Source organism: Metopolophium dirhodum, chromosome 6 (assembly GCF_019925205.1).
Source record: "Metopolophium dirhodum isolate CAU chromosome 6, ASM1992520v1, whole genome shotgun sequence".
NCBI lineage: Eukaryota > Metazoa > Arthropoda > Insecta > Hemiptera > Aphididae > Metopolophium > Metopolophium dirhodum.
The window spans coordinates 1,982,695-2,007,305 of NC_083565.1; the positions used below are offsets into that span (position 1 = coordinate 1,982,695).

Below are 24,611 nucleotides of genomic sequence, written 5' to 3' on the forward strand. Positions count from 1 at the left end.
GTGTGTGCGCATCGTGATTAGTAAGACGCACGTGTACGGCGGAGGCCGCGTTTACGTTTGGTTAAAAAAAAAAAACAAAATAATAATAATAATAATTTTACGATGCACTTAAACCCATAAGCACGTGTGTTTTACGTCCGAGAGGAAAACAACGTGAGATAATAGACGCGTCGTTATAATACGTGTGTATATATTATTATATTATATGTAGGTATATTGTATAATATATAATATATAGGTATAGTACGCGGTGGATAAAATATAACGAGCCACCTCCGCGACCTCTGCACAACGTCCCGATCATCGCCTTGCGCGCACGGAACAATAAAAGTTTGATTATATAAATGTATTTTTTTTTTGTCTGAGGTCATCGTTAATGAATCTTAATTTCCACAGCTTCACGTGCGCACGACTGCTGCAGTGTGGTGCGATAATGTATATTATTATTATTATTACATATAGAGACGTTTCGTAATATTATAATTCGTTTAATATAATAAAATATAATATGATGAATAAAAATACGCGTCACTCGTTTGTTGGCGGCGTCGCATTATAATATATTATAATAATATATACGTGTAAAGTGTATATTATGTACACGCTACGAGCGATTCCCATACCTATTAACGCTATTTATGATGTATTTAATATCATTATGACGACATTACGCGTTTTGTGTACAGTAAGAATTATACGACTGCAGCACAGCTTGGAGAAAACCACCATCGAGGCACGTTCTTGGTGCAGCTCGTGATTATAATAATGTTATCTATACCTATACCTATATCGGTCTTGTTAGTATTACCGCGTGGTCCGCATTACTTGTGAAATATTAAGACATTAGGTATATTTTATATGTGAAACCCTCGAATAGCGGACACTCTTAGTCACCGAAATCTTGTCCGCTATTCCGAGGTGCCCGCTATTCCGGGTTGCCCCCTATTCTGCAGAAGAGTTGACGCCGGTTTTAGAGTGGTGGTTAAATAATATATTACACAATAAACTGTATTCATTGGGAGGCCAATTAATAATATAACTACATAATGTCATACGCACCTATGCGTGATGTAGGTATCTCTATGAAATATAATTTTGGTAGATATGCTCGTACTATAGGGTGACTATTTTTGATGGATTTTCAATGTCTGTGTCATAATATTGCGTAATAACAATATAGTAGACAAGACGTGTAGTTTTAACTGGTAAAGTTTTTTATTTATGTATTTGACAATTTAATTGTTCTGGAATTACGATACGAAAATCGTCCGTTATTTAAAGTTTCCAGAAATCATAGGATTTTTTAAAAAGGAAAAAGAAGTTCCCATGTTCATAATAAAAAAAGTTGCCCTTTTCATGTATTATTTGCTATTAAGAGGTGTTCGTTCAATATAGATTTACAATTTCTCTGTTTATATTATATTACTATGCATATTATAATATCCGCGCCTTAACGAAATCAGGGTAGAACTTTAGTTCACTTTAATACTTATACATAATATATATTGTTATCAATAATGAATACGTTTCATTTACACTTAAGGTGTCAGCAGGAAATTTCCGAAAAACGACTATATATGTAGTGTGTGTCATTCGGTTATTCTATTAGACATATGTCAAGGGCGATTTTGCTTTTTGGGGGGAAGGTAGATAATAATATATTAATATATTTTGTTTTATAGAAGAAAAACTAGGATCTGTCATAAGTTTGGTGTGCTGTCGTGCTGATTCCGTGGATATAATATAAAGTTTTAGACTTTTATATAAGTTACAATTTAAATAGCTATATACAGTATACATAGATACATAGATACGTCTTATAACGTAATGTGTGCACAAAGCACTGAAAACATTTTTAAATGTTCTAAAAATTTCGATAAGAGCTACCACTGATAATTGATATATTTTATATGTCCTTTATCGGACATTTACATGTTTAGGATTCAATTTTGTAGTATCAAACTTCAGTAATTTCCTCAAAGAAATGTCTCAACAAATAAATTTCCTAAAATTAACATCACCATAACATTGTGCTTTAGTCTAACTACGACAGAGCGATATAATATTATACGCATTATATTATACAATCGGCTGAGGCGTTTTACGTTATGACGCGCACTGAGTTATTCGATAATAATATTTTAATGACACGTGGACAAATGGCCAATTAAATAACTAATATGACAGTGGACAGTCAGTAAATAAATTGGTGCCATCATATTGTATGACCAGATGATCGCAATGTGTTATGTAACACGCGTGATAAACAAGATGATTTGGGTGAGATATAGCATAACACCATAACGAATTGATGTGTGACACATGGAAAAATATAATTTTCGTAGAGTTTAAAGACTTTAAACTGAAATCTCTTTCCAAGTGAAACGATATAAATGTCGTTGATAAAATTCAATAATAGGTAATACAAATATTAAAATAAACAATTCACGTTCCTTTAAAATTAAAATCCTAACCAATTAGGTTATTATAACTTATTGGGCCGGAGGAGATGTATTGGCAAACTTAGTTCCTTATCCGGTCCTCGATACCACGCAAAAAAAAAAAAAAAGCTTATTACTTATTGCATATAAAATTGTTTATTTAGATACTATGTTGTTTCGTATGTGATGAAGTTTAAAATGTTGACGAGGATTTAGACTATGGAGTTCGCTAACATCAGATTTTAGATTCTGAGCGAAGCGATGAATGTATTGATTTTACAATGATGTGTGTTTTTTTTTTATTTTTTATTTTTTTTTATTTTTGTGTCTGTCATCACCTTTTAGGACAGTAAAAGTGCTTGGATTTTCTTCGATAGTAACTTTTCTGATAGGAAAGTGAATCTAGTTGGTACTTTGGGGGGTCAAAAGTAAAAATTTCCCAGTAGTTTTTACAAGCGACGTGAAAAACAAAAGAAAAATTAAGGAAAAACGGGAATTTTTACGCAAAATCTGTTTTCGAGAAAATTGATTTTGGTTTTTGGTGTAACTCTAAAACAAATGACCGTGGGGACATGAAATTTTGACTGAATGTTTATATTAGCATTTTCTATACACCATAAAATTTACAAAATATTTTGACTCTTTTTGAGCTGTTTACGGCCATTGTCAGTTTTCAATTTTTTTAGTTTTTTTGTCTATAAATATCAATAAAATTTTATCTGTTGAGTAAAAAAGCTTGAAAATTTAATAGAAGGCTCCTAGGTTATTGTTTCAATGGCAGATGAAAAAAATTAAAAATCCTCAGTCACAGTTTTTATTTATAAGCATTTAAAGTTCAAATTTTGACAAAATACGGAAAAATCACGAAAAATAGCAAATTATTTTGATTTGAGAATTCATAAAAATTTTTCTTTTTAAATCTAAGATTTGAAAATGTAATATAAGATTACTCATAAGTTTGTCTACCTTTATCAAAAAAAAGATGTCTAGAAGAAACTTAAATTAAATTTTTATGAGCGTCTGAAATTTATATTTTTACAACATTTGATATTTACTCGATTTCTCATGTAACAATTTTCTTATTTTATTGTAATTAAAAAACGAATGACTGTAGATACTTGAAAATTTCACTGAATGTTTATATTAGCATTTTCTATACACCATAAAATGTTGAAAATATTTTGACTCTTTTTGAGCTGTTTACGGACATTGTCAGTTTTCAATTTGTTTAGTTTTTTTTTTCAATAAATATCAATAAATTTTTATTTGTTGGGTAAAAAAGCGTTAACATTTAATATAAGGCTCCTGATATATCGTTCTAATAGCAGTTGAAAAATATTAAAAATACATAGGCACAATTTTTTTTTTATAAGCGTTTAAAGTTCAAATTTTGACAACATTTATCAAATTTATAATTTATTAATTATTTTGTGGTTAAAAATTTATAAATTTTTAACTTTTATGGCTAAGGATTGAAAATTTAAAAGAAGGCTCCACGTAAATAGGTTATATATAAATTACTTTATTCACAATAATATCATCAAATATACTTGGTAAAATCATAGGCTGACTGACCGTTTTCGCTCAGAATCGTTTTTCTTATACAATGATATTATATCATTGAATTCAAATTTAACACCATCCATTACAGTGACCCACTTGTAACCTACTGTACAGCAGAGCGACATCCACTTATCCACCTTTTTGTATTTAACGATAGTTTAGTATTTATATATTGTATTATATATGATTATGTAATCATTATAAAGTCTTGTCAACATAATAACATATGATAATATCATGCAATTCCTTAATTTAAACATTATTTAAATCAATAAAAGTTAAATAGACAACTTTTAAAACAAATTGTTATTATTACTAAAACTTTAGTTTTTTATAATCTAATATTATAGTACAAGATGTGTACAACGCTAATTGGTTATACATTTTAAACATTTATTATAATATTATATTGATGATCATAAGCATAACATTTTTAATAGGGAACTATATATATTTTAACGATCATTCTTCCCATAAAAGTATGGTCAAAAGTTCATCGACTATCAATGCCTTATTACAATTTTCAATATAATCAAAAATATAATTAGCCAATATTGTAGCATTGAGTGAATAACACGGAATGGATATATTGTGTGGTTTAAAAATATAATATATATAATATTATAGTTATATAGGTACTAAAATATGTTTTATATAAATCATAAATGTAATAATTATTAGGTTCTCTTTTTGTTCATTTCTAACTACGCACCTCCAATTAATAATAATGATATATATTTTGCAAGCCAATGATACAATTTTTTTCAAAATAATATTTATCATAATAAGTTTGCTCACCTCTTTGAAGCAAAAGCTTGGGTTGGAGGTAAGAAGTTCTTAAATTAATAATAAAAAAGAATTGTTGTTTTTATTTAAATACAAACTATATGTTTATCGTTTAACAAACCCATATAAAATAATCGGACCCGACTGTCAGCGAGTAAACGCCATGCCATTATTCAGGAGCATCAATATGGAGAAATACGTTTAAGAGAAATATAAACAAATAGTTATAAGTCATAAAGCCATGCTATATTATTATAATCAAATTGTTACCACAAATAAGTAAAATATAATGTATAAAACTAATGGCCCCTGTCGCCGAAGCTAAAGATCAATAATAAAAAAAAAATAAACTATATGTAGGTAATAACAAGTCAAAGTATGATAATTTATGATTTAGTAATAATGTTCATTATTTAAGCTTTTTAATAGCTAATAACACGAGATCTAAAAGGTTTTTTTTAAAATTATTATTAATAATCAAAAAAATATTAATTTCAAATAATCATCAACTTCAAAATAAATATGTATTTATAATGATATAGTATTATAAGTACATTAATTAAAACTAAATATTATAAAAACGTGTTCGTCCAGTATTTGCTTTAAGTAAAATGCTTAATAAGCAGCGTTGTTCACTATTAAGTTTTCTTGATTTCCAATGTAATATATACTCGCAAATAAAAAACAGACACTAAATTAAAACTAATGAATTGTACATATTATTTCAAGTGGTTCTGTGCCGAAGATTTTTTTAAATTTGGTTTGTGTATTATATTTATACATATTTATACATGAACTAGAGAGTATATTATAAATTATAATACTATCACGCATTTACTTTAAAAAAAAATGATGAAATATGATTTATTGCTTAATTTAATACTTATTAGTTGCTAAACACAGCTAATCAATGCGGTTACTAGAGAAATCTGCTTTAATATTTTATTTTAATAATATTTCGCCGGAAACGTAATTATCTAGATCATAATATTAACATGATGCAATATGTAACTATATTATATTATAAAATGTATACTCGAACGTATTATTTAATATAATACAGAACTTATATAACCACGCGATTTATAACGAATTTATATATATATATATAGTTATACCTATATGATCCCTTAATATGTGCTATGAATTACATGAATATACATTGTACAAAATTAGATTTCATACTATTATAAATTAAGCAATTTAACAATTAATACACATAGAAAGTAATCTTATGAGTTATAACTATGTTTTGTCAAAAATAAAAAATTAGAAAAAAGTCGTTAATCGCCTACCTAGTATGTATAATATATAGTTGGTGGTAAAATGAGGAATATATAAAAGGAAGCAATTTATCTATAAGTACGCTGAGAAATCTTAAAGCACGACAAGGACAGACAAAACCACTTCTTTACTCAAAAGCCCGTTCAAGAATATATGTATAATTCACGCGGAACGCCAACGTTCAGCCAGGACATTGTATTGTAGGTATATATAGTGCGGTTATATATACTTCGATCCGTGAAGAGCGTTCGAGAGATGATTATCAACATAATAACAAACGCATTTATCTCAACAGCACCTAATTCGATTCACATAATAATATAATTTAACCACAGCACCGCCAACGCGACTATAATATAGCCCATTCGTTCCTCGTTCGAGAAGCGAACTCACATCGCATCATCCACCCCCTAGGAATTTGTCACGGTTTACCCGACGGGCGGTTGTTAACGTAAACCGCGTGCATAATATAATATAATATAATGTGTACACACCGGCGTGCATAGCGATTTTAGCCGCAACCGAACCGATTCGAGATCTATCAAGAGCCAGTTAGCGCCGGTTTTTCGGTGGCGTTGAAAACGAGCCGGAAAATTCGGAACGAAACGCGCCCCTCGTCGTCCCAAACAAAATCGCACACCCATTATTACAGTATAATATATTAGGCGGGTAAACGCGCGTATGCGGCGAAAAATCGGTTTCACCACGGTGCTAAAACCCTCGTAAAGAGCTCGTCTTCGTCATCGTCGACGCGCCAAAGGACTATAATATATTCTAAAGATCGGTGGGCGGGTGGCGAAACATCTGCCCGGGCGGGTGATGTGCGTCTTCAACAACGGCGATCGGCCCGGATGAATCGCGAACGGGCCCGGGCAAAGTTTACCTTGCGTTTCGACACGCCGGACGAATTGTGAGCGATTCGTCTCGGACGAACAACCGAGGAAATTCGTCACGGACAGGTTTACAGGAAACCCATTGAAATGCGCATATTATACTCTTTCTTTCCCCCCCGGTCCAATCTGTTTTTCGTCTTCGGCCACCATCCCTCATGCCCCGGCGGCCGGTCGGTCCTTTTCATTCTCGACTCGTCGTTGCATTATGATTGTGCAAATGCGTGCGGCCCGAGGATTACCTGGTTCTTTTAAAGACCCATCGTCGTCGTCGTCGCCACCGGTCGTCCACATATATATGTAATATATAATATATATTATTATTGTATATATATACATATATGCGTATAACGTGCCGGCACCGCGCGCCGCACCACAAAGAGACTTCGACGCATATAATATGATATTCGGCAGGGACCACACGGTTAAACGGCGACGCCGAGAAACGGATCCCATTGTCCGATCGTGCCGATTCTTCTGCCGCGCACCAAAATTATATAATAATAATATAATATAATGTATTACGCACACTCACACACACACACACACACACACACACACACACACATACATATAATATATAATATCGGCAAACGGTCGCCGCCTAGGATTCCGAATGGCGGCCCGCGAATAGTGGCATTGTGTTTTGTCGAATATATATATATACGTATAATATAACCTACCTATACGTACGAATAATCATAATACGCGATGTGAAATAGGAGTAGTATATATATTATTATATTATTACTATCGTTTTTTTATGTACGGGAAAAAAATCGTTTGCAAAAAAATAAATCTCTTTTTTTGGACTGAAAAATAATATATAATCTGAAATATTCCAGGTGATATTATTATATTTTTTTTTAAAGTGATTAACGACCTCCTTCTTTCTGATAAGTGTACGCGCGGCCGTGTCATCCGCGCCGCATTGAAACGATATTCCCGTCCGGACTTGCACAATTAAAATACTATATATTATTATAATACGTGTCACTGTTTAAACGTATTATAATAAATTATTGCGGTGGGTTCGATTTTAGAAACGGAAAACGACTGCGCAGTGACATTTGTCATCCGATTCGATTTAACGCGGTGACCATTATAATATATTTTGTCGGTAAATCGTCACGACGCAATGTAATATATTATGGATATTATCGAAACATAATACTAAATGATATAATATACCTGATATGCAGGTGATGTGTATTTATATACATATAATATTATAATAATATAATATGATATTATGTGCTCGGTAACTCGAATTACCATAAACACGATTACGTATAGGTACAATATAATATACGGCGTTCACTGATATAATAATATAGTATATTATAATATACCACGCGCGCTTTCGGTAAAACTTTAATAGCGTCCCGAAAACGGAGGAAACACGACTCGCATGAGTTATGAATTAGACGCTCGTGGTTGATCTGACAAGCTATAATCGCATGCCTAATGTCTTACAGGTACTGCGCTCGATCATTAATGATTTACTGACGCGTTTTGAGGTAATTTAAATAATTATATTGACCAATATAGACACGCGCGGCATGCGAGGGATCCAAACAGCGTATATAATATTATTAACCGACCGACGACGCATTCATATTATGGCATATTTTACTATTTTTGGAACTCCGTAACATTATACGTGCATCGAGATTAGTTTTGCCATTCATCTTAAAAAACAAACACGTGACATGAATATTATAAAAAATAAAACTATACGTATTATTATAGTCACGGTGCACTTGATGCAGTTGTCTTTTTTTTATATACATAATATTTAATATTATAGGTAGCTAGGTAATACATTTTCGCTTCGTTTACGTATTGTTTTTCAAGGTATTATAGAGTAGCGCGGCGGTAATCTGATTATGTCTAGACTGTCTGTATAGGTGTGGTAAGTAGTAAGTACTCATTGATGATTTTTATCAGTATTTTTTTTTATGATTGTAACGCCTCAAATATTCATCATAATTAATCGCATATTCATATTATTGTTTTTGTTGTAAGACCGCGCGATGACGTCCGACGGAAACCGTATTAACCTATTTATTAGAACAGTAGGTACATATTTATATATAAATAATATATTAACACATAATTCGTGAATTATTAGACATTTATATGGTTTGGAAGCTTACGAAAAAAGTTTTACATCCTCTGTAATAGTCAAATAAACGTTATTATAATATCATACCTACATACAGACCCGTCCAATTACAGCGTATGCCATTCTATTATAGTTATATTATAGTTTCAAGTTCAAGAAATTGTTTTAAGTCCTCTATAGAAAATGTAGATAATTCTAATTAATATTAACAGAAAAAGATGGCAAGTGGGTGTCGAGTGTATAATTTTAATGGACGTATTAATTTGAATTCAATGATATATTATCATTGTATATGAACAACGATTCTGAGTGGAGATGTTCTGTCAGCGTATAACAAGTTCATTTCATGATATGTTTTTTGATATTACTGTTAAATTAAAAAATTTAATAAGACTTTTTTAAAGATATTTTTTTTTTTGATAGACTTAGGCAAACTTATGAGAAATCATGTGTTACATTTTCAAATCTTAGATTTAAAAAGAAAATTTTTTATGAATTTCTAACTCAAAATAATTTGCACATTTTCGTGATTTTTACGTATTTAAGTATTTTGTCAATATTTTAACTTTAAATACTTATAAAAATTTGTGACTACGGATTTTTAATATTTTTCATGTATAATTTTCAAGTTTTTTTACCCTTCAAATAAAGTTTTATAGAAGTCTAAAGAAAAAAAAACCTAAAAAAATTGGAAAATGAAAATGTCCGTCTAGATAAATAAAAATATTTTAAAAATGTTATGGTGTATAAAAAATGCTTATATAAGCATTCAGTCAACATTTCATCTATCTACGGTAATTTATTTTAGAGTTAGACCAAAAACCAAAATCGATTTTGTCGAAAATTGGTTTTCCGTAAAAATTCCTGTTTTAATATGTGCGTCCTAATATGTTAATAATATTATTGCTCAAACAATTGTATTTAACTGGCTAATAACAAATATTAGGAACATGGCAACCTGCATTATTATTATATAATTAAATAGCAATTCAATTTAAGTCGTTAAAATATAATATAAATGGACCTAAACAAATCCTGTTTTATTACAGTAAGTTTCATTAATTCAATGATCATTTCGAGTGAAAATAATAATAATTAATTACTATTCTTAAATTATAGATTGAAGAAGAAGATATTGAAAATAAGGAAAAGAAAAATATTCAAAATGTATAATTGTAGTGTTGGTAATAATTGTATTCGGATTATTATCGACGATTATAATGTTGTTAAATAATGAAAATAATAGTAAATCGCAAATGATTCTGGTAAGTCACAACTGAAAATGTATTTCGTACGTCTGTAAGACAAACTTCCAGGCCCGTGGTAGCAGTTGCACAAACATTTAATGATTCTGGTAAGTCACAACTGAAAATGTATTTCATACGTCTGTAAGACAAACTTCCAGGCCCGTGGTAGCAGTTGCACAAACATTTAAGGGTGTTTTAATTATTGTCATATATGTACTTTTCAATCCATAACATCTACCTTTGATTAAGTAACAAAAAGACCTTGAACTAACCGGTTATAGTTTTGTTATCAAAGGTAGATAGAATTGCGAAATATAGTACCTTTGTCCTCAACGATCATAAATTAATCGATTTCAGATCCGTCTCAAACGTAGAAGGTGACACCAAATATAAGCAACGACGTAATAACTTAAAACCCTTTTATTTAAACTACTTAAACGTACACACATAGCAAAAACTGTTTTCTTTTCTCTCTCTGTATTTATAGTAAAATAAATCACCTCCCCGGTTTTAAATTAGTAAAATACGAGAAAATCTAATATTCAATGTTTTTTTTTTTTTTTTTATATAGGGATGGAAAGACAAAGGCGGCCGCAACGAAACAAATGGTACTCATATTGAAGGCGGCGGACTCATGACCAATGTTTGGAAAACTATGAAAACATTTATTTCGCCTAGCACCCCAGAAATGAAAAATAACATAACAAATGCTACGAACTCAATTATTAATGATAGGAATATCATAACAATTAATAATAACATAACAAAAAATAATTATTATAATTATTACAACTGTACTAATCACACAATGTAAATTCTGTGCCGTATTCCTATATGAGGTGTATCTCTACGGCCTATCATTTACGGTGTGATTACAGTTGTAATAAATTATAATTATAAATTATTTTTGTTATGTTATTTGTTATGTTGTAATTATGACTATGGATAATCATAGCTAGTCTTAGTAGCATTTGTTATGTTTGTTTATGTCTGGCGAAATAAATGTTTGTATGGCTTTCCAAACATACGTCATGAGTCCTCCTTCAATATGTGTATCGTTTGTATCGTTGATGATGATGACGCGACGCTTAACTACCTATTCCGCTTCCGAGTACACAACCACGTGACGACGTGTTAATAAATTAAATAAAAATTTAATGAAATAAATTTATGTATATATGTTTAATTTGATGTATAATAATGTTTAATTCGATGTATAATAATGTTTAATTCGATGTATAATAATGTTTAATTCGATGTATAATAATGTTTAATAATTAAATATATTTTTCACTTGTGTATATATTATCTTATTTTAATAATTATCATAGCAGAGACTGTTAGCGCTTCAACAGTCATTAAAGTATAATTAAAAGACCTGACATGGACTATGCATGGATAGGAGGGGAGGGTCAAGGCCGGGCGCGGCCGGGCAGCATATAAGCATTCTGGGGTCTGTTTCGGCACCTGTGTTCAAATACGCATTCTTATTGGTCGATTTTAAATTCCCGCCAAGTTTAATATCGCGTTTAAAATGATAAGATAAATTATAATATATTACCAGAATTAGACAGGCACCAGCTATAAGAAAGTTGTAAGTACAATATCAAACATTAAAATTCAAAGCTGGGCACTAACTTTTTGGAATGCTACTTTTTAGTTAACTATTTATCTTTACTAGTTAGTTTAAATTCATATTAACTTTGGAACTTAACTAGTTAATTTAATGTGTAAAATAATCTAATCTAACTCGTTAAAAATAATAACTAGTTATTAAATAGTAACTAGTTTTTTTGTTCATTTATTGAACTTTTCAATTTCTTATATTGTTAAACTTTCTATATTATAATGACTGGCATTCCAAGGAATTTGATCAAACTATCAGTTGCCAGTTGTTCAATTTAATTTTTAATTTATCACCAATAATTCAAGTTAGTTACTTACCTACCAACTTAATACCTAATTAATTTATATAATAGGTACATTACATTTGAAAAAAAAAAGTTTTTTAAATTTAAAATTTTAACCTAAAAAAACTAACTTGTACTCTAACTTAAGTTACTATTTTCACCAAACTAACTTCTAACTAAGGGCCAGTTGTACAGTCTGCGATTAAAGTTAATCACAGTTTAATCGGTCGAATTTGGTAAATTTCAGAAACTAACTTATTTTCTAACTTTGTTACTTTTTATACTAAAGTAACTTAACTATAACTAGTTGATAAAAGTGACTAACTTGTCCGGCTTTGTTAAAATTATTTGGATGTAAATATAATAGCATTGATATGACCAGACTTAGCGTCTGATTTCCATCTATGTTGTACAACACCTCTTGCTCGTCGCTGACGACTATTGATCGTGGTAGGAAAACTTCGAAGATACCATCCAGACCGTCGTCAAGAGTGCACCTCACAGTCCTCCCGTACTGCGTTTCTTGGTTGTACATCTTCGTTATTGGGTATGCCTGACCTGCCGAAAGTAGTACGGTAATTAGTATAATTCGAGAAGATTTCGCTCGTTTAAATAATATATTAAGTAATATAACCGGAGAATTGTATGAAAATTCCCTGACAAATCACGGAGCATATATTTCAGACTTACATACACGTGTGAAAAATATCGAAGACCGTTATATTAGGAAAAATCAATTAATTTTTTTTTCTTATTATTATTATACTCTATGACCTCGATGATTTATAGATGTATCTCACTCACACATAAAAGTTGGGTTTAATACAGCAGGTATTTGAAAACTCATTTCAGTAGTATAATATATTTCGTATGGACAACATGTATATTGATTATGGATATTTTCAATAATTCACTCGACGGGTGTAGAAAAAATACTATTTCACACATTCAGTCGAGTAACAAAACGATTCTATACGATACAAGGCTACTGCAGTCGGAGATAGGTACTCTGAAAGGCGATATCACAGATCTACAAGTGAAAATAAAATCGTTGGAAGACGATATTCGGCAAAGTACAAAATCTATATTAGAGTCTGAAAGTCGTATCAGAAAACCTTTATCAGATCTAGCGTCGTTTATTTCAGTCCTGGAAAAACGTTTGAAGACTATCGAAAATATTTATAACATTTAAGAATAACAGTTAATTTAATCGAAAACAATGTCGGCTATTGTAGACATTCAGTGCGTTCTGGGGGCTGGCAATAAATATATTTTATTTTTTTTTGACATAAACAATCTGTACAGTTTTGCACAATAAGCTTATCGTCGGTGATACTGCAACAAGACGTATCTCAAAATTTGACAAAATGAGATTATTGTTGATATTGGTAGCTAAACACCGTCCGGAACTATTTTAATTAGGACTTTTTTTGCTTATACAAATGGTTAGACTGTAAATAACAAAAATGATAACACAACGTATATCAAACGTTGGTCATAAACTAATATGTATTATAGTACAATTTATAATTTTATAAATCCCAACGAATAAAGTTTTTAAATTACAACAAAATAATAAACATCATGATTCTTCATTTCAATATACAGGCCATAAGCTCGAAGTCCGAAGCATTTTTACTACTATAAAACGTTTACACGTACACCTGAGGGAGTTTATTAACATGCTTGTTATTGACTCACTTATTGACGAATCTACCGTCGACGAGGCAGACGAAGGGCAGCATTTCGACTACGAGGAAAATCAAGAGGATATTGACAACGAGAACTATCAAGAGCACATCGACGCAAACCTGAGGGAGTTTATTAACATGCTTATTGACGAATCTACCGTGAAATGGTCGACGTTGTTTGCGACGAAGTTTTTTGATTTCATCTATATCTTCTGGGTCTTTCTAGTCGTTTATGTCCTCTGGGACTTCTTCGCCAATAAGCGAGTCAAGTCAACAAGCATGTTAATAAACTCCCTCAGGTTTGCGTCGATGTGCTCTTGATAGTTCTCGTTGTCAATACCCTCTTGATTTTCCTCGTAGTCGAAATGCTGCCCTTCGTCTGCCTCGTCGACGGGTAGATTCGTCAATAAGCGAGACAACAAGCATGTTAATAAACGGCCTTGGGTCTGCGTCGATGTGCTTTTGATAGTTCTCGTTGTCAATACCCTCTTGATTTTCCTCGTAGTCAAAATTCTGCCCTTCGTCTGTCTTGTCGACAGTAAATTCGTCATTAAGCATGTTAACCAACTCCCTCAGGATTGTGTCGATATCGATCTCCGTCGTGGCCATGTTATGCGAATTTCAGTGTTTTTTCGGTATTATAGTGGAACAAGTATCTAATACTGTTGGAGACAAAATTGTAAGTAAGTTTTAAAAAACAATTTCGGTCTAAACAGTCACCGAAAAATACAAACATTGCCCAGACGACGGTTACGACGTCGTTTATTGCTAGCCAGCGCGAGTACGACCGCGTCGTTTACGGCTTATTTTTCCAAAAATCATTATTATTATTGTTGATACATACTGTGTATGTATATATATATGTACACAATACATAAATATTGTGATTGTCTTATACTTTTAGGTGAAGTCTTTTAGATTCACTGGGCGGAACGATGAATGTATCATATGTTTTACAATGACGTGCGTTTTTTTGTGTAATACGTGGAAACGTTTTATAGTAGTAAAAATGCTTCGGACTTCGAGCTTATGGCCGATTTCTAATAGCATTTGAATTTAATAGGTGCTTTTATAAAGTGTCAATATGTTCTTTGTTATCATTGCCGTTTTTTCAGACCTATCGATTATCTATTATTTGCAGTTAGAACTTAGAATAGTTATTAATCATTTCGTGTAGTATTTATTATTATATCGAGTTCTAGAATGATTATATAACTGTATATCACGAAAACATGTGAATTAAAACAGGAAAAATTGAACTCTATAACCTCGTGTGTATGTAGTTTTTGGTTTTACGCATAATAAGACATGTACTTACGCACGTACCTATATATAGATCATATTCGTACAAGGTGATTCTTTTGAAGGTAAACACTAATTATTTTCTAGACATGTTTAATATTTTTTTTCACATAATTAGAAGTCATTGCAAAACATTAATTAAAGTTAAACTTTTTAGATTAGAGTGTTCTCGAAAATGTTAGTCACATCTAACATTTAAATAATTGTATAGCTTATTAACTACCTACTTGTTAGTATATCGATATTGTATAACACATTTCAATAATTTAAATTAATAAAAATATTCTATGATAAATATTATTCTGTTCTGTAATGACTTCAAATTGGTTCATATCGTCTAAAAAAACATTTCCAAAAACGTTAAAACTATTTTCGAAAAAAATGCTTAAATGCCTCCTGACAAATAAACATCCTGAAAACACGTGTTTGCGCGCGCCAGTGTGTGTGTGTGTGTGTGTGTGTGTGTGTGTGTGTGTGTGTGTGTGCGTGTATGTGCGCAGTGTGTGTATTCAATTACCACGTCAACATTGTACGGCAGAATAATTTTTATTAATGAATACCGATCGCTGGCGCGGCGTTATACTTATGTTTTGATCTTCGAACCGTAAGTCCGTAAGACCGTAAAATAATGTTCGTCAGTATAAAATTTACCATGCTATACGAGTCGAATAATACGTTTAGGTACTGGCGCACAATATTATTTGAAACAGATGTCTGAACAGTGAACACGCCAGTGTTGAGTTTTCGACAACGCGTTCATTAATATTTTTTTTTTTTATTGTTACGAAACATGATATTATTTTTCAAAATTGACTTTTGACTGAATTTGTAACGAAAATTTAAAATACGATTCAACCGTTTAGTAATATTATGACTAGGTACCTGTCGATATGACTGTAATAAATGGCGTGCCGAAGAAGGCTTTATAAAAAACCATATTTTAGATAGACGGGTCCTTATTATTTTGGTTTTGCCTGGCTGTGAGCTCATGGTAGAAACTTATAATATATTATAACTCGATTGCTGGCGTTATTGACATTGGTACAGAGTTTAAATGTTGTCTCTAAAATAAAATGCCATCAAAAGCATCGATGAGTTACAAAAACGTTACATTATAGCAATTAAAAAGTGTAAAAATAGGGAATTAGTAAGTTTTTACACGCTGACTTATATATGACAATATGTAAATCTTTAAAGGAGATATTATGTTGGGAGAATTTTATAGGACCTCCTATAAATTTAAATACATATCATTAATTAATTATCAAAAATAAATTTCCTTCCAAATTCATTCAAACTTTTGATTGACTACTATGATAATTGTGCGTGTAACTTAATAGTGGTTTACAATTTTATGACTAGTTACAAATAAAAACTGTTAAAGTTTGAATAAGTAGACTTTATTTTACCCGTTTCTGTAAGTCAGAAAACCGGTTTCCAATTTGTTAATTTTTTTTGGGGACTTCAATCAACAAAGTAGGTATTACGAACTTATTTAAGTATTATATAAAATAAAATGTACAACTAAGTAGGTAGGTACTTAATAATATTTTAATATGTTTATAGAGCTCTAACATTTATTATGCATAATTATTAATAAAAAATGTAACAAGCATTAGAATGACATTATGAGAATACAGTACTATTTTAATGTTGTTGTTTGTTTCCAAGAAGGCCTCATCAATTAAGTAAATATTAATTTTAATTTAAAAAAAGTCACATACATATGGTTTTTTATGCCACGTATAATTCGCCCTAAAAATATTATTATTTTATGTGGTATTATTATAATCATATATTTAATGCAAAGTACATCGTAAAAAAATAAAATTATTAGCCAGGGTAAAGGGATGAAAGATGACGTAGTACAAAATTTAAAACGTGACGTTTTATTATTTTTATCAAACAACTTTAAAACTTGTTGAAATCACGATTTTAAATAACACAATTTAAAATACGCGATTTTGATTTTTTATGAAACATCAGAATCCGCAACAACCCTGTTGATCACGCTTATTAATTTAAGCTTAAATTAGTCCGTATATTTGTCACGACTTCGATGCCCGTGTGGATAGGCCTCGTGGGGATGAGTTTGACAGGTTTTATATTATTATAACATTAAAATATTATAACGTTATTCGTAACACGCGAGGTGCATAGGTATTAGGTGCATAGGTGCATCGTGATTTTATTTCTATCAGATTAGAAGGTTGCGCACTGTGAACAATAATACCACAATGTTTAGTATGTGACGAGCCTAAAATATAGTAAATACGATACAAAGAAGTTCGTATATCGTACCTAAACAGTGCACGTCCGTGGTGGTATTATAATATTATATTGCGAAAGAAACGATGACGCACTGCACTCTTATGGTCAGAATAGGTATAGACATAAAGTCGGAGACGATCACGATGGATCCAAGTCCAAGTCCAGAATCCAAGTGGAAAGTAATCGGCGGTATAGGTGATAATGTAAAATAATAAAAATGCAATAATATTATTTTCAAGTATTTTTGAAGAAAAAGATTGTTTTCGTATATAGAATGAAGTAAATACATTATACCAGTACACATTTGCGAAATAAATCAATGTCTACTACTTTTTATTGTTGTGGTTTTAAATTTTTTTGACAACGACCTGTTTTTATTGTCATAATATTATAATCTCCAGAAACAGATTAAATACTCATCTAACCGTATATGATTAACATCGGATTTTTTCAGAATAAATTGTTTGTTTTTTAAATAATAGCATTTAACCCAAAATAAAAAAAGTTTAAATGATATAATTTTGTAGGTTGGTCGAGTTACATATTTAAAAGTTTATAAGAGCATTTTTTTTTCGTAATACAATTACTAACTTAGTCAAATAGTGGGACCACATATACAGATTACTCCGCGTTTATAGTAATAAAATCTGTTACAGTCGTTAATTATCACTATACACCTAACTACGACACACAGTCCCGAATTTTGTAACGCGATCCCGAAACACGCAGCTTATTAACTGGCGACTCGATTGGATGGGAAAATGTGGAAATTATATAAAAATATAAACGGCTAAATGCACGTCATTAGCTACATCGCTGTAACTAATACACAGAGTGATTCTCCAACTTAACTGCTCACCCCTATTTCATTCTTTAAAATTATTATGTACATTTATCCAAATTTTTGGGTCACTGTAATGGATGGTGTTAAATTTGAATTCAATGATTTAATATCATTGTATACGAAAAACGATTTTTGGAGCTTATATAATAAAATTATTTTTAAATTACAACAAAATAACTTAGATCGTTATTCTTCGTTTAAATATCTAAATCTGTCAAGAAGTTCCATCACTGGATCTGGACGGATTCTTCTCTCAAGCCTACAAACCCATTAACTCCCACAGCGCTTGTACTCATTGTAAAAAAAATAAATGTACAGATTGTATAATAAATTAATGAAACAAAAAAAATATCTAATTTCGTCCAAATTTAAACTGAAAATGGCAATGGAAAAAACTGTGTTTATATATATTTTTTAGATTTTATACCGTATTAATTACTCACGACACTTATTTTAATATTTCGATTCTTAGCTATAAAAACTGAACATTTTATATATTTATAACTAAAAAATAATCTGAACATTTTCATGATATTGACGAATTTTGTCAAAATTCCAATTTAAAATGGCTTACAAGCGAAAAAGCTGTTTATTCGATATAGTGCAGATTATTTGCACACGAGAAAGTTGTTAAGACGCTATAAGACCATTGGTAGTATAGGATAGATACACATGACACATCCAACATTTTCGTTGTTTCGTAACTATATTTTTTTTGCTCGGATAATCTGAAATTCTCTATTATATTATAACACGGAAATCGTTTCATACCCATTGGATAATAACTCTGCAAGTCGACCCGTGAATCAACCGCATAATATTTAATAACGAAATATAGGTACCGATATAATATTATATGTCGATATTAGTGCTAAGTTTATTTTATTTTTTTTAATTATAACACACAACCTGCAGGATTCATTTAGGGGGAAGGGGGTCGTCGCCAATGCGTGAACAGCGCGTAAAGTTTTCGGAGTTGCGAACGTATACATAAATATTTAGGTAGATATTATACAATATCTGCATATACAGGGTGTATCTTATGTCATTGTACGCGGGGTTTTTTAACGATTATAGATCGATACCGATATTATACCTTCTATAATTTTTAAATCGTAATCAAACACCAGTATAAATATCTTCTGAACCTTCTGAACTATTATCGTGAGCATATTTTTAATTCGTTTTAATTTCGATTTGTAAAGGTACATCGAAATTTTCAAAGAAATCATCTCCTTAACAATTAATATTAGAAAAAACTTGTCGGTTTACGTTAAATAAAGTTTGTATCACCACAGGACATTCTTTAAATTGCATAAAAAATCTAAGAATTTTAAAATATGTTCCTTAGGTATACTAACAAATTCCAAAAATCAGAAATTGAGTGAATTATTTATTAAAGGACACATATTTAGTAAGTAGGAAAAAGCATGATCGGCGAATCATCCTGTATAATATATATATGGATAAGTATTTATTAACTATCGGAGGGGTTTTCTTAGTGAAGGATTGTATACACCCATTAAAAACGTCAAAACGGGTAGGTAGGTAACTAAATATCATGCGATCTGTGCATAATAAACTATATGAGACAGTAACTGCCAATCAAAAAAAAAAAAAAGGACTTAAAGCGTTTCGGCTGTAATGTATTCATATTATAATATTATAAATTATAATATAATGTGGCTAGTGTAGTTTCGGGTGTCGAACTGTCGACTAACCTACCTATTATAGGTGCGGATACATATTATTATATAAATTATAATCGGCACCGGTCTGACGTTCGAATGTGTGATCTATACCGAGTAATATTATTATTGATATACTGAAATGTGGTTAACTCGACGCTAACCTGGACACGTAGGTATATTATTGTCTCGTACATCTGTCCTATTTTTTTTATTTTTTTACTCAGAACTTATTTTACCACACATTGATGCACAACCAATTTCTGAATTAAGATTGAGCATCCTGCCTGATGCTCAGTAATAAAATAAACCGATCACTTGCTCAAAATCAGTGTGGCAACCAAAAACATGATTTATATTTTTTTGCGTGGCGTCAGCGGAAAGTCATGTGAGCACCTCATATGATGCTCGTGGCAGTCAACTTGTTAAATTTATATTTTAACATCTATATGATCGAATTACATGATTTATTTATATTTTGTAGACTATTAATATATTATTTTTTAAACCATTATACCTACACGCTAATGTTTGTTGTACCATGTCTTTTATTTTTATCCATCTATACGTGGGCAAATTCTAAAATTTAAACCTACCTACCTAAATTGTTTGACATTCCATCATTATAGTGATTTGCCATATGTATAGAAATTAACCATTCTATTATACTACTCCATTAGCATATCTAAAAAAATATGTTAATCAAGTGGACTCTATTTTTAATTAATAAATTAAGTTAAGGAGTAACCTATAGCAATGACTTGGCAACTCTACGTTTTATTCGTAATCGGTTTTCAAACATTTTCTAATATTTTTTATTTTTGCGCCATGTTGAAGAAGGTCAATCGTTAATCAATCATTACGGTTGTCGGTTGACATATTATTTGCATATATTATCTATGACGCTAGACCTAATATTCAGTGTTGCATAGAAAAATTATTAATTTAATGATTTACCATGTAGTTTAATAGGCCTCCGTCATGAGCCAATAAATAATGTAGGTATAAAAAACAATATTATATTAATAGCTCACTATTGGTTCGCTTAATATTTATGCAAAACGACAATAATCTTCTTAGGATTTGTATTTTATCAAAGTCTATTGTTTATTGTTATGTTATTATTTGTTATAATATTATATTATTATAGAATACTCCGTCCGATCAATCGCGTGTATCGACACGCATTGTTCACCAGGTGCGTTACCCTGGCACCCCAAGGTAAAATTTTCGACTTGAAAACTGTTGGGTATTATGTTATTTGTTATGTAACAATTTGTAACCACAAAAAAAAATTTTGTAATCACACCGGTACCCCCGAAAAACCATTTTACAAGTTCCGGGTGCCAGGGTAACGTTACCCCGGCACCCCGTACAACAAAAAATGAAAATTTCGACTTGAAAACTGTTGGGTATTATGTTATTTGTTATGTAACAATTTGTAACCACAAAAAAAAATTTTGTAATCACACCGGTACCCCCGAAAAACCACTTTATAAGTTCCGGGTGCCAGGGTAACGTTACCCCGGCGCCCCGTGCAACAAAAAATGAAAATTTCGACTTGAAAACTGTTGGGTATTATGTTATTTATTATGTAACAATTTGTAACCACAAAAAAAAATTTTGTAATCACACCGGTACCCCCGAAAAACCACTTTACAAGTTCCGGGTGCCAGGGTAACGTTACCCCGGCGCCCCGTGCAACAAAAAATGAAAATTTCGACTTGAAAACTGTTGGGTATTATGTTATTTATTATGTAACAATTTGTAACCACAAAAAAAAATTTTGTAATCACACCGGTACCCCCGAAAAACCACTTTACAAGTTCCGGGTGCCAGGGTAACGTTACCCCGGCACCCCGTACAATAAAAAATGAAAATGTCGACTTGAAAACTGTTGGGTATTATGTTATTTGTTATGTAACAATTTGTAACCACAAAAAAAAATTTTGTAATCACACCGGTACCCCCGAAAAACTCGATGTACAATATGTATGATTAGTATTTTATATACTATACGATATCGGACATGGCTTCATAATTGGAGAGCAAGCTATATTTGATGGTCAAATGAAAATGGTCATAATTAATTAGGAGGTACTCATATAAGATTACCTCGGCAATATTAAATTAATGGATGCAATGGATACAATTTCATCAACAGCCAATAAGCTGTTAAAAGGTATGCCATCATACATACAAGTTAACCGGTGTTCCGAACCTAACCTAACCCGATCTTTTCTGTCCAGAATTTTCTTTAGACAATAGATATGAAGTAATATCATTGACTGCTTATGAGGGGAAAATAAACATTCAAGAAAATATTAACAACTTCTTAGATAAGGAATTTATTGAGTGTAAAAGCTGCAAAAGTGAGAGAGTTATAACTGCCAGCATAAAAAACCATTTGTTGATAGAACTACTATCATTACCTACAGGTACTTTATACATTTTTAAATAAAGATAAAGAAAATCAATAAATTTATGTTTTTTAATCATTTTAATTCTTATACATTGTTCTATATTCTCAGATCTAGAAGCATCAATAAGCATATCCAATCTGAGTGATATAGGAGCAATCCAAAACAATTATGCAGGAGAAGTCCATTTGTATTTAGATGATATTCCAAAAACAATAAAAATTAATGATATTTATTTTTTGAGAGGAGCTATAGGGTTTTGTGGACAAGACCGGTGGGGATTAAGAGTGACCACAGGACACTATAAAGCGTTTGCATACAGATCAAATGACCAATGGGAAGTGTATGATGATCTCAGAGATGGCATATCATTAAATACAAAAAAGAAGGAAAATATTGAAATGCTATTGTATTCAAAATAAATTGTAAATATAAAACGTCAACATTTCGAATTAATTTTTATTTAAATATATTCCGTTTCCAATTAATACGTGAGGTGCTCAACAGGCATGTGACATTTATGTAAAATAAAAAAAAACATAGTTATCTTACTACAATTATTAGCAATTAATTAAAAATAATGCTAAAGAACACTTTACTGAAAATTAGAGTGAATTAGTAAAGTATAAGTTTAACTTATTTAACTATAAAAATTGTATTCAATGTAAATAATATAAAAGTATACTAAAATTAAATAAATAAAATTACAGGTAAATCAATATAAATTAAAACGATAGTCTGTCAGTTCATACTACTAAGTATATATTTTTAGTATACATTTATATTGCTGTAATTAATTGTATTAATCGAAACTTCTCTTTAGATCTAAATATATCACCTCATATTTCTCAATTGGTAGTAAAATGAGGCTATTTCAGCAATAATCAATAGTTTGTCAACAATTTGGGAAATCCATCGAAAATTGGATACAATTTTTTTTTAACTTAGAGTTTTGTACAACCTAAGTGTAAAATTGTATTCAAAATTTGTCCAAACATGAAAACTATTTTAATTATTCATTCATAACTTCAAAAACAATGGTCTAAACTCTAGATACTTGAAAATTGAAATGTAAACACATCTATATAAATGTCTTCCAAAATATTGAAAAACACTAAATACATATAATATATATAAAAGGAAGAAATCAATATTTAGGGACCACAAACATAGATGGAAAACTTTTTTTTTGAATTTAAAATGAATGGTTCAAATTGTCAACTGAACTGGACATAAGATATTGAGTTTGGTTCTAAAATCTTAATTTAGAAAAAAAATCCTATTCAACTTCTGAGACTCAGGTAAGCATATAATTCAAACATACAATTTTCAATTAATTTAAATACGAACTAAATAATGAATGTAAAAAGACAGTAGTTCCGAAGCACCGATGTGGTTACAAATTGTTACATAGTAAATAACATAATGCCCAACAGTTTTCAAGTCGAAATTTTCATTTTTTGTTGTACGGGGTGCCGGGGTAACGTTACCCTGGCACCCGGAACTTGTAAAGTGGTTTTTCGGGGGTACCGGTGTGATTACAAAATTTTTTTTTGTGGTTACAAATTGTTACATAATAAATAACATAATACCCAACAGTTTTCAAGTCGACATTTTCATTTTTTGTTGTACGGGGTGCCGGGGTAACGTTACCCTGGCACCCGGAACTTGTAAAGTGGTTTTTCGGGGGTACCGGTGTGATTACAAAATTTTTTTTTGTGGTTACAAATTGTTACATAACAAATAACATAATACCCAACAGTTTTCAAGTCGAAAATTTGACCTTGGGGTGCCAGGGTAACGCACCTTTGTTCACCAACAATAATTGAATCGTTTCAACGCGTTTCGAATCGAATAACAACTATATAGTCGTATTATATTATTAATCGTATTTGGTATAATAATCTGGTATACTATTGTATTATTATTATTATTATTACTATATATTATTATTGTAATACCGCTGCACAAATTGTGTACCACGGACGCAAAACACGAGTTTTCGTGTATCTTAGTTGACGTTTTTTTCGTAACAATATTTGATTAAAAAAAAAAAAAAATAATAAAACACTACGTTATAATAATATAATATTTTGCCATTCAATAAAACAAATAAGTTATAACGCTATACAAACATAACAACATA

General features: G+C 30.8%; 1 protein-coding gene across 1 annotated transcript; it reads left to right on the forward strand.

Moving 5' to 3' along the window:
• The first annotated feature begins 21,997 nt into the window (after positions 1-21,997).
• Positions 21,998-24,056, forward strand: LOC132947316 (uncharacterized). The gene is made up of 3 exons (XM_061017576.1): positions 21,998-22,227; positions 22,295-22,483; positions 22,577-24,056. Exons 1-3 carry the CDS (start codon positions 22,179-22,181, stop codon positions 22,885-22,887), a joined length of 549 nt encoding a protein of 182 aa, XP_060873559.1. The 5' UTR covers positions 21,998-22,178; the 3' UTR covers positions 22,888-24,056.
• The last annotated feature ends 555 nt before the right edge of the window (positions 24,057-24,611 follow it).

Coding starts and splice junctions, on each gene's coding strand:
- LOC132947316 (XM_061017576.1), top strand. CDS start 22,179: ATGGATGCAATGGATACAATTTCATCAACAGCCAATAAGCTGTTAAAA. Junction 22,228..22,294: donor AGCCAATAAGCTGTTAAAAG/GTATGCCATCAT, acceptor TTTTCTGTCCAG/AATTTTCTTTAGACAATAGA. Junction 22,484..22,576: donor ACTACTATCATTACCTACAG/GTACTTTATACA, acceptor CTATATTCTCAG/ATCTAGAAGCATCAATAAGC.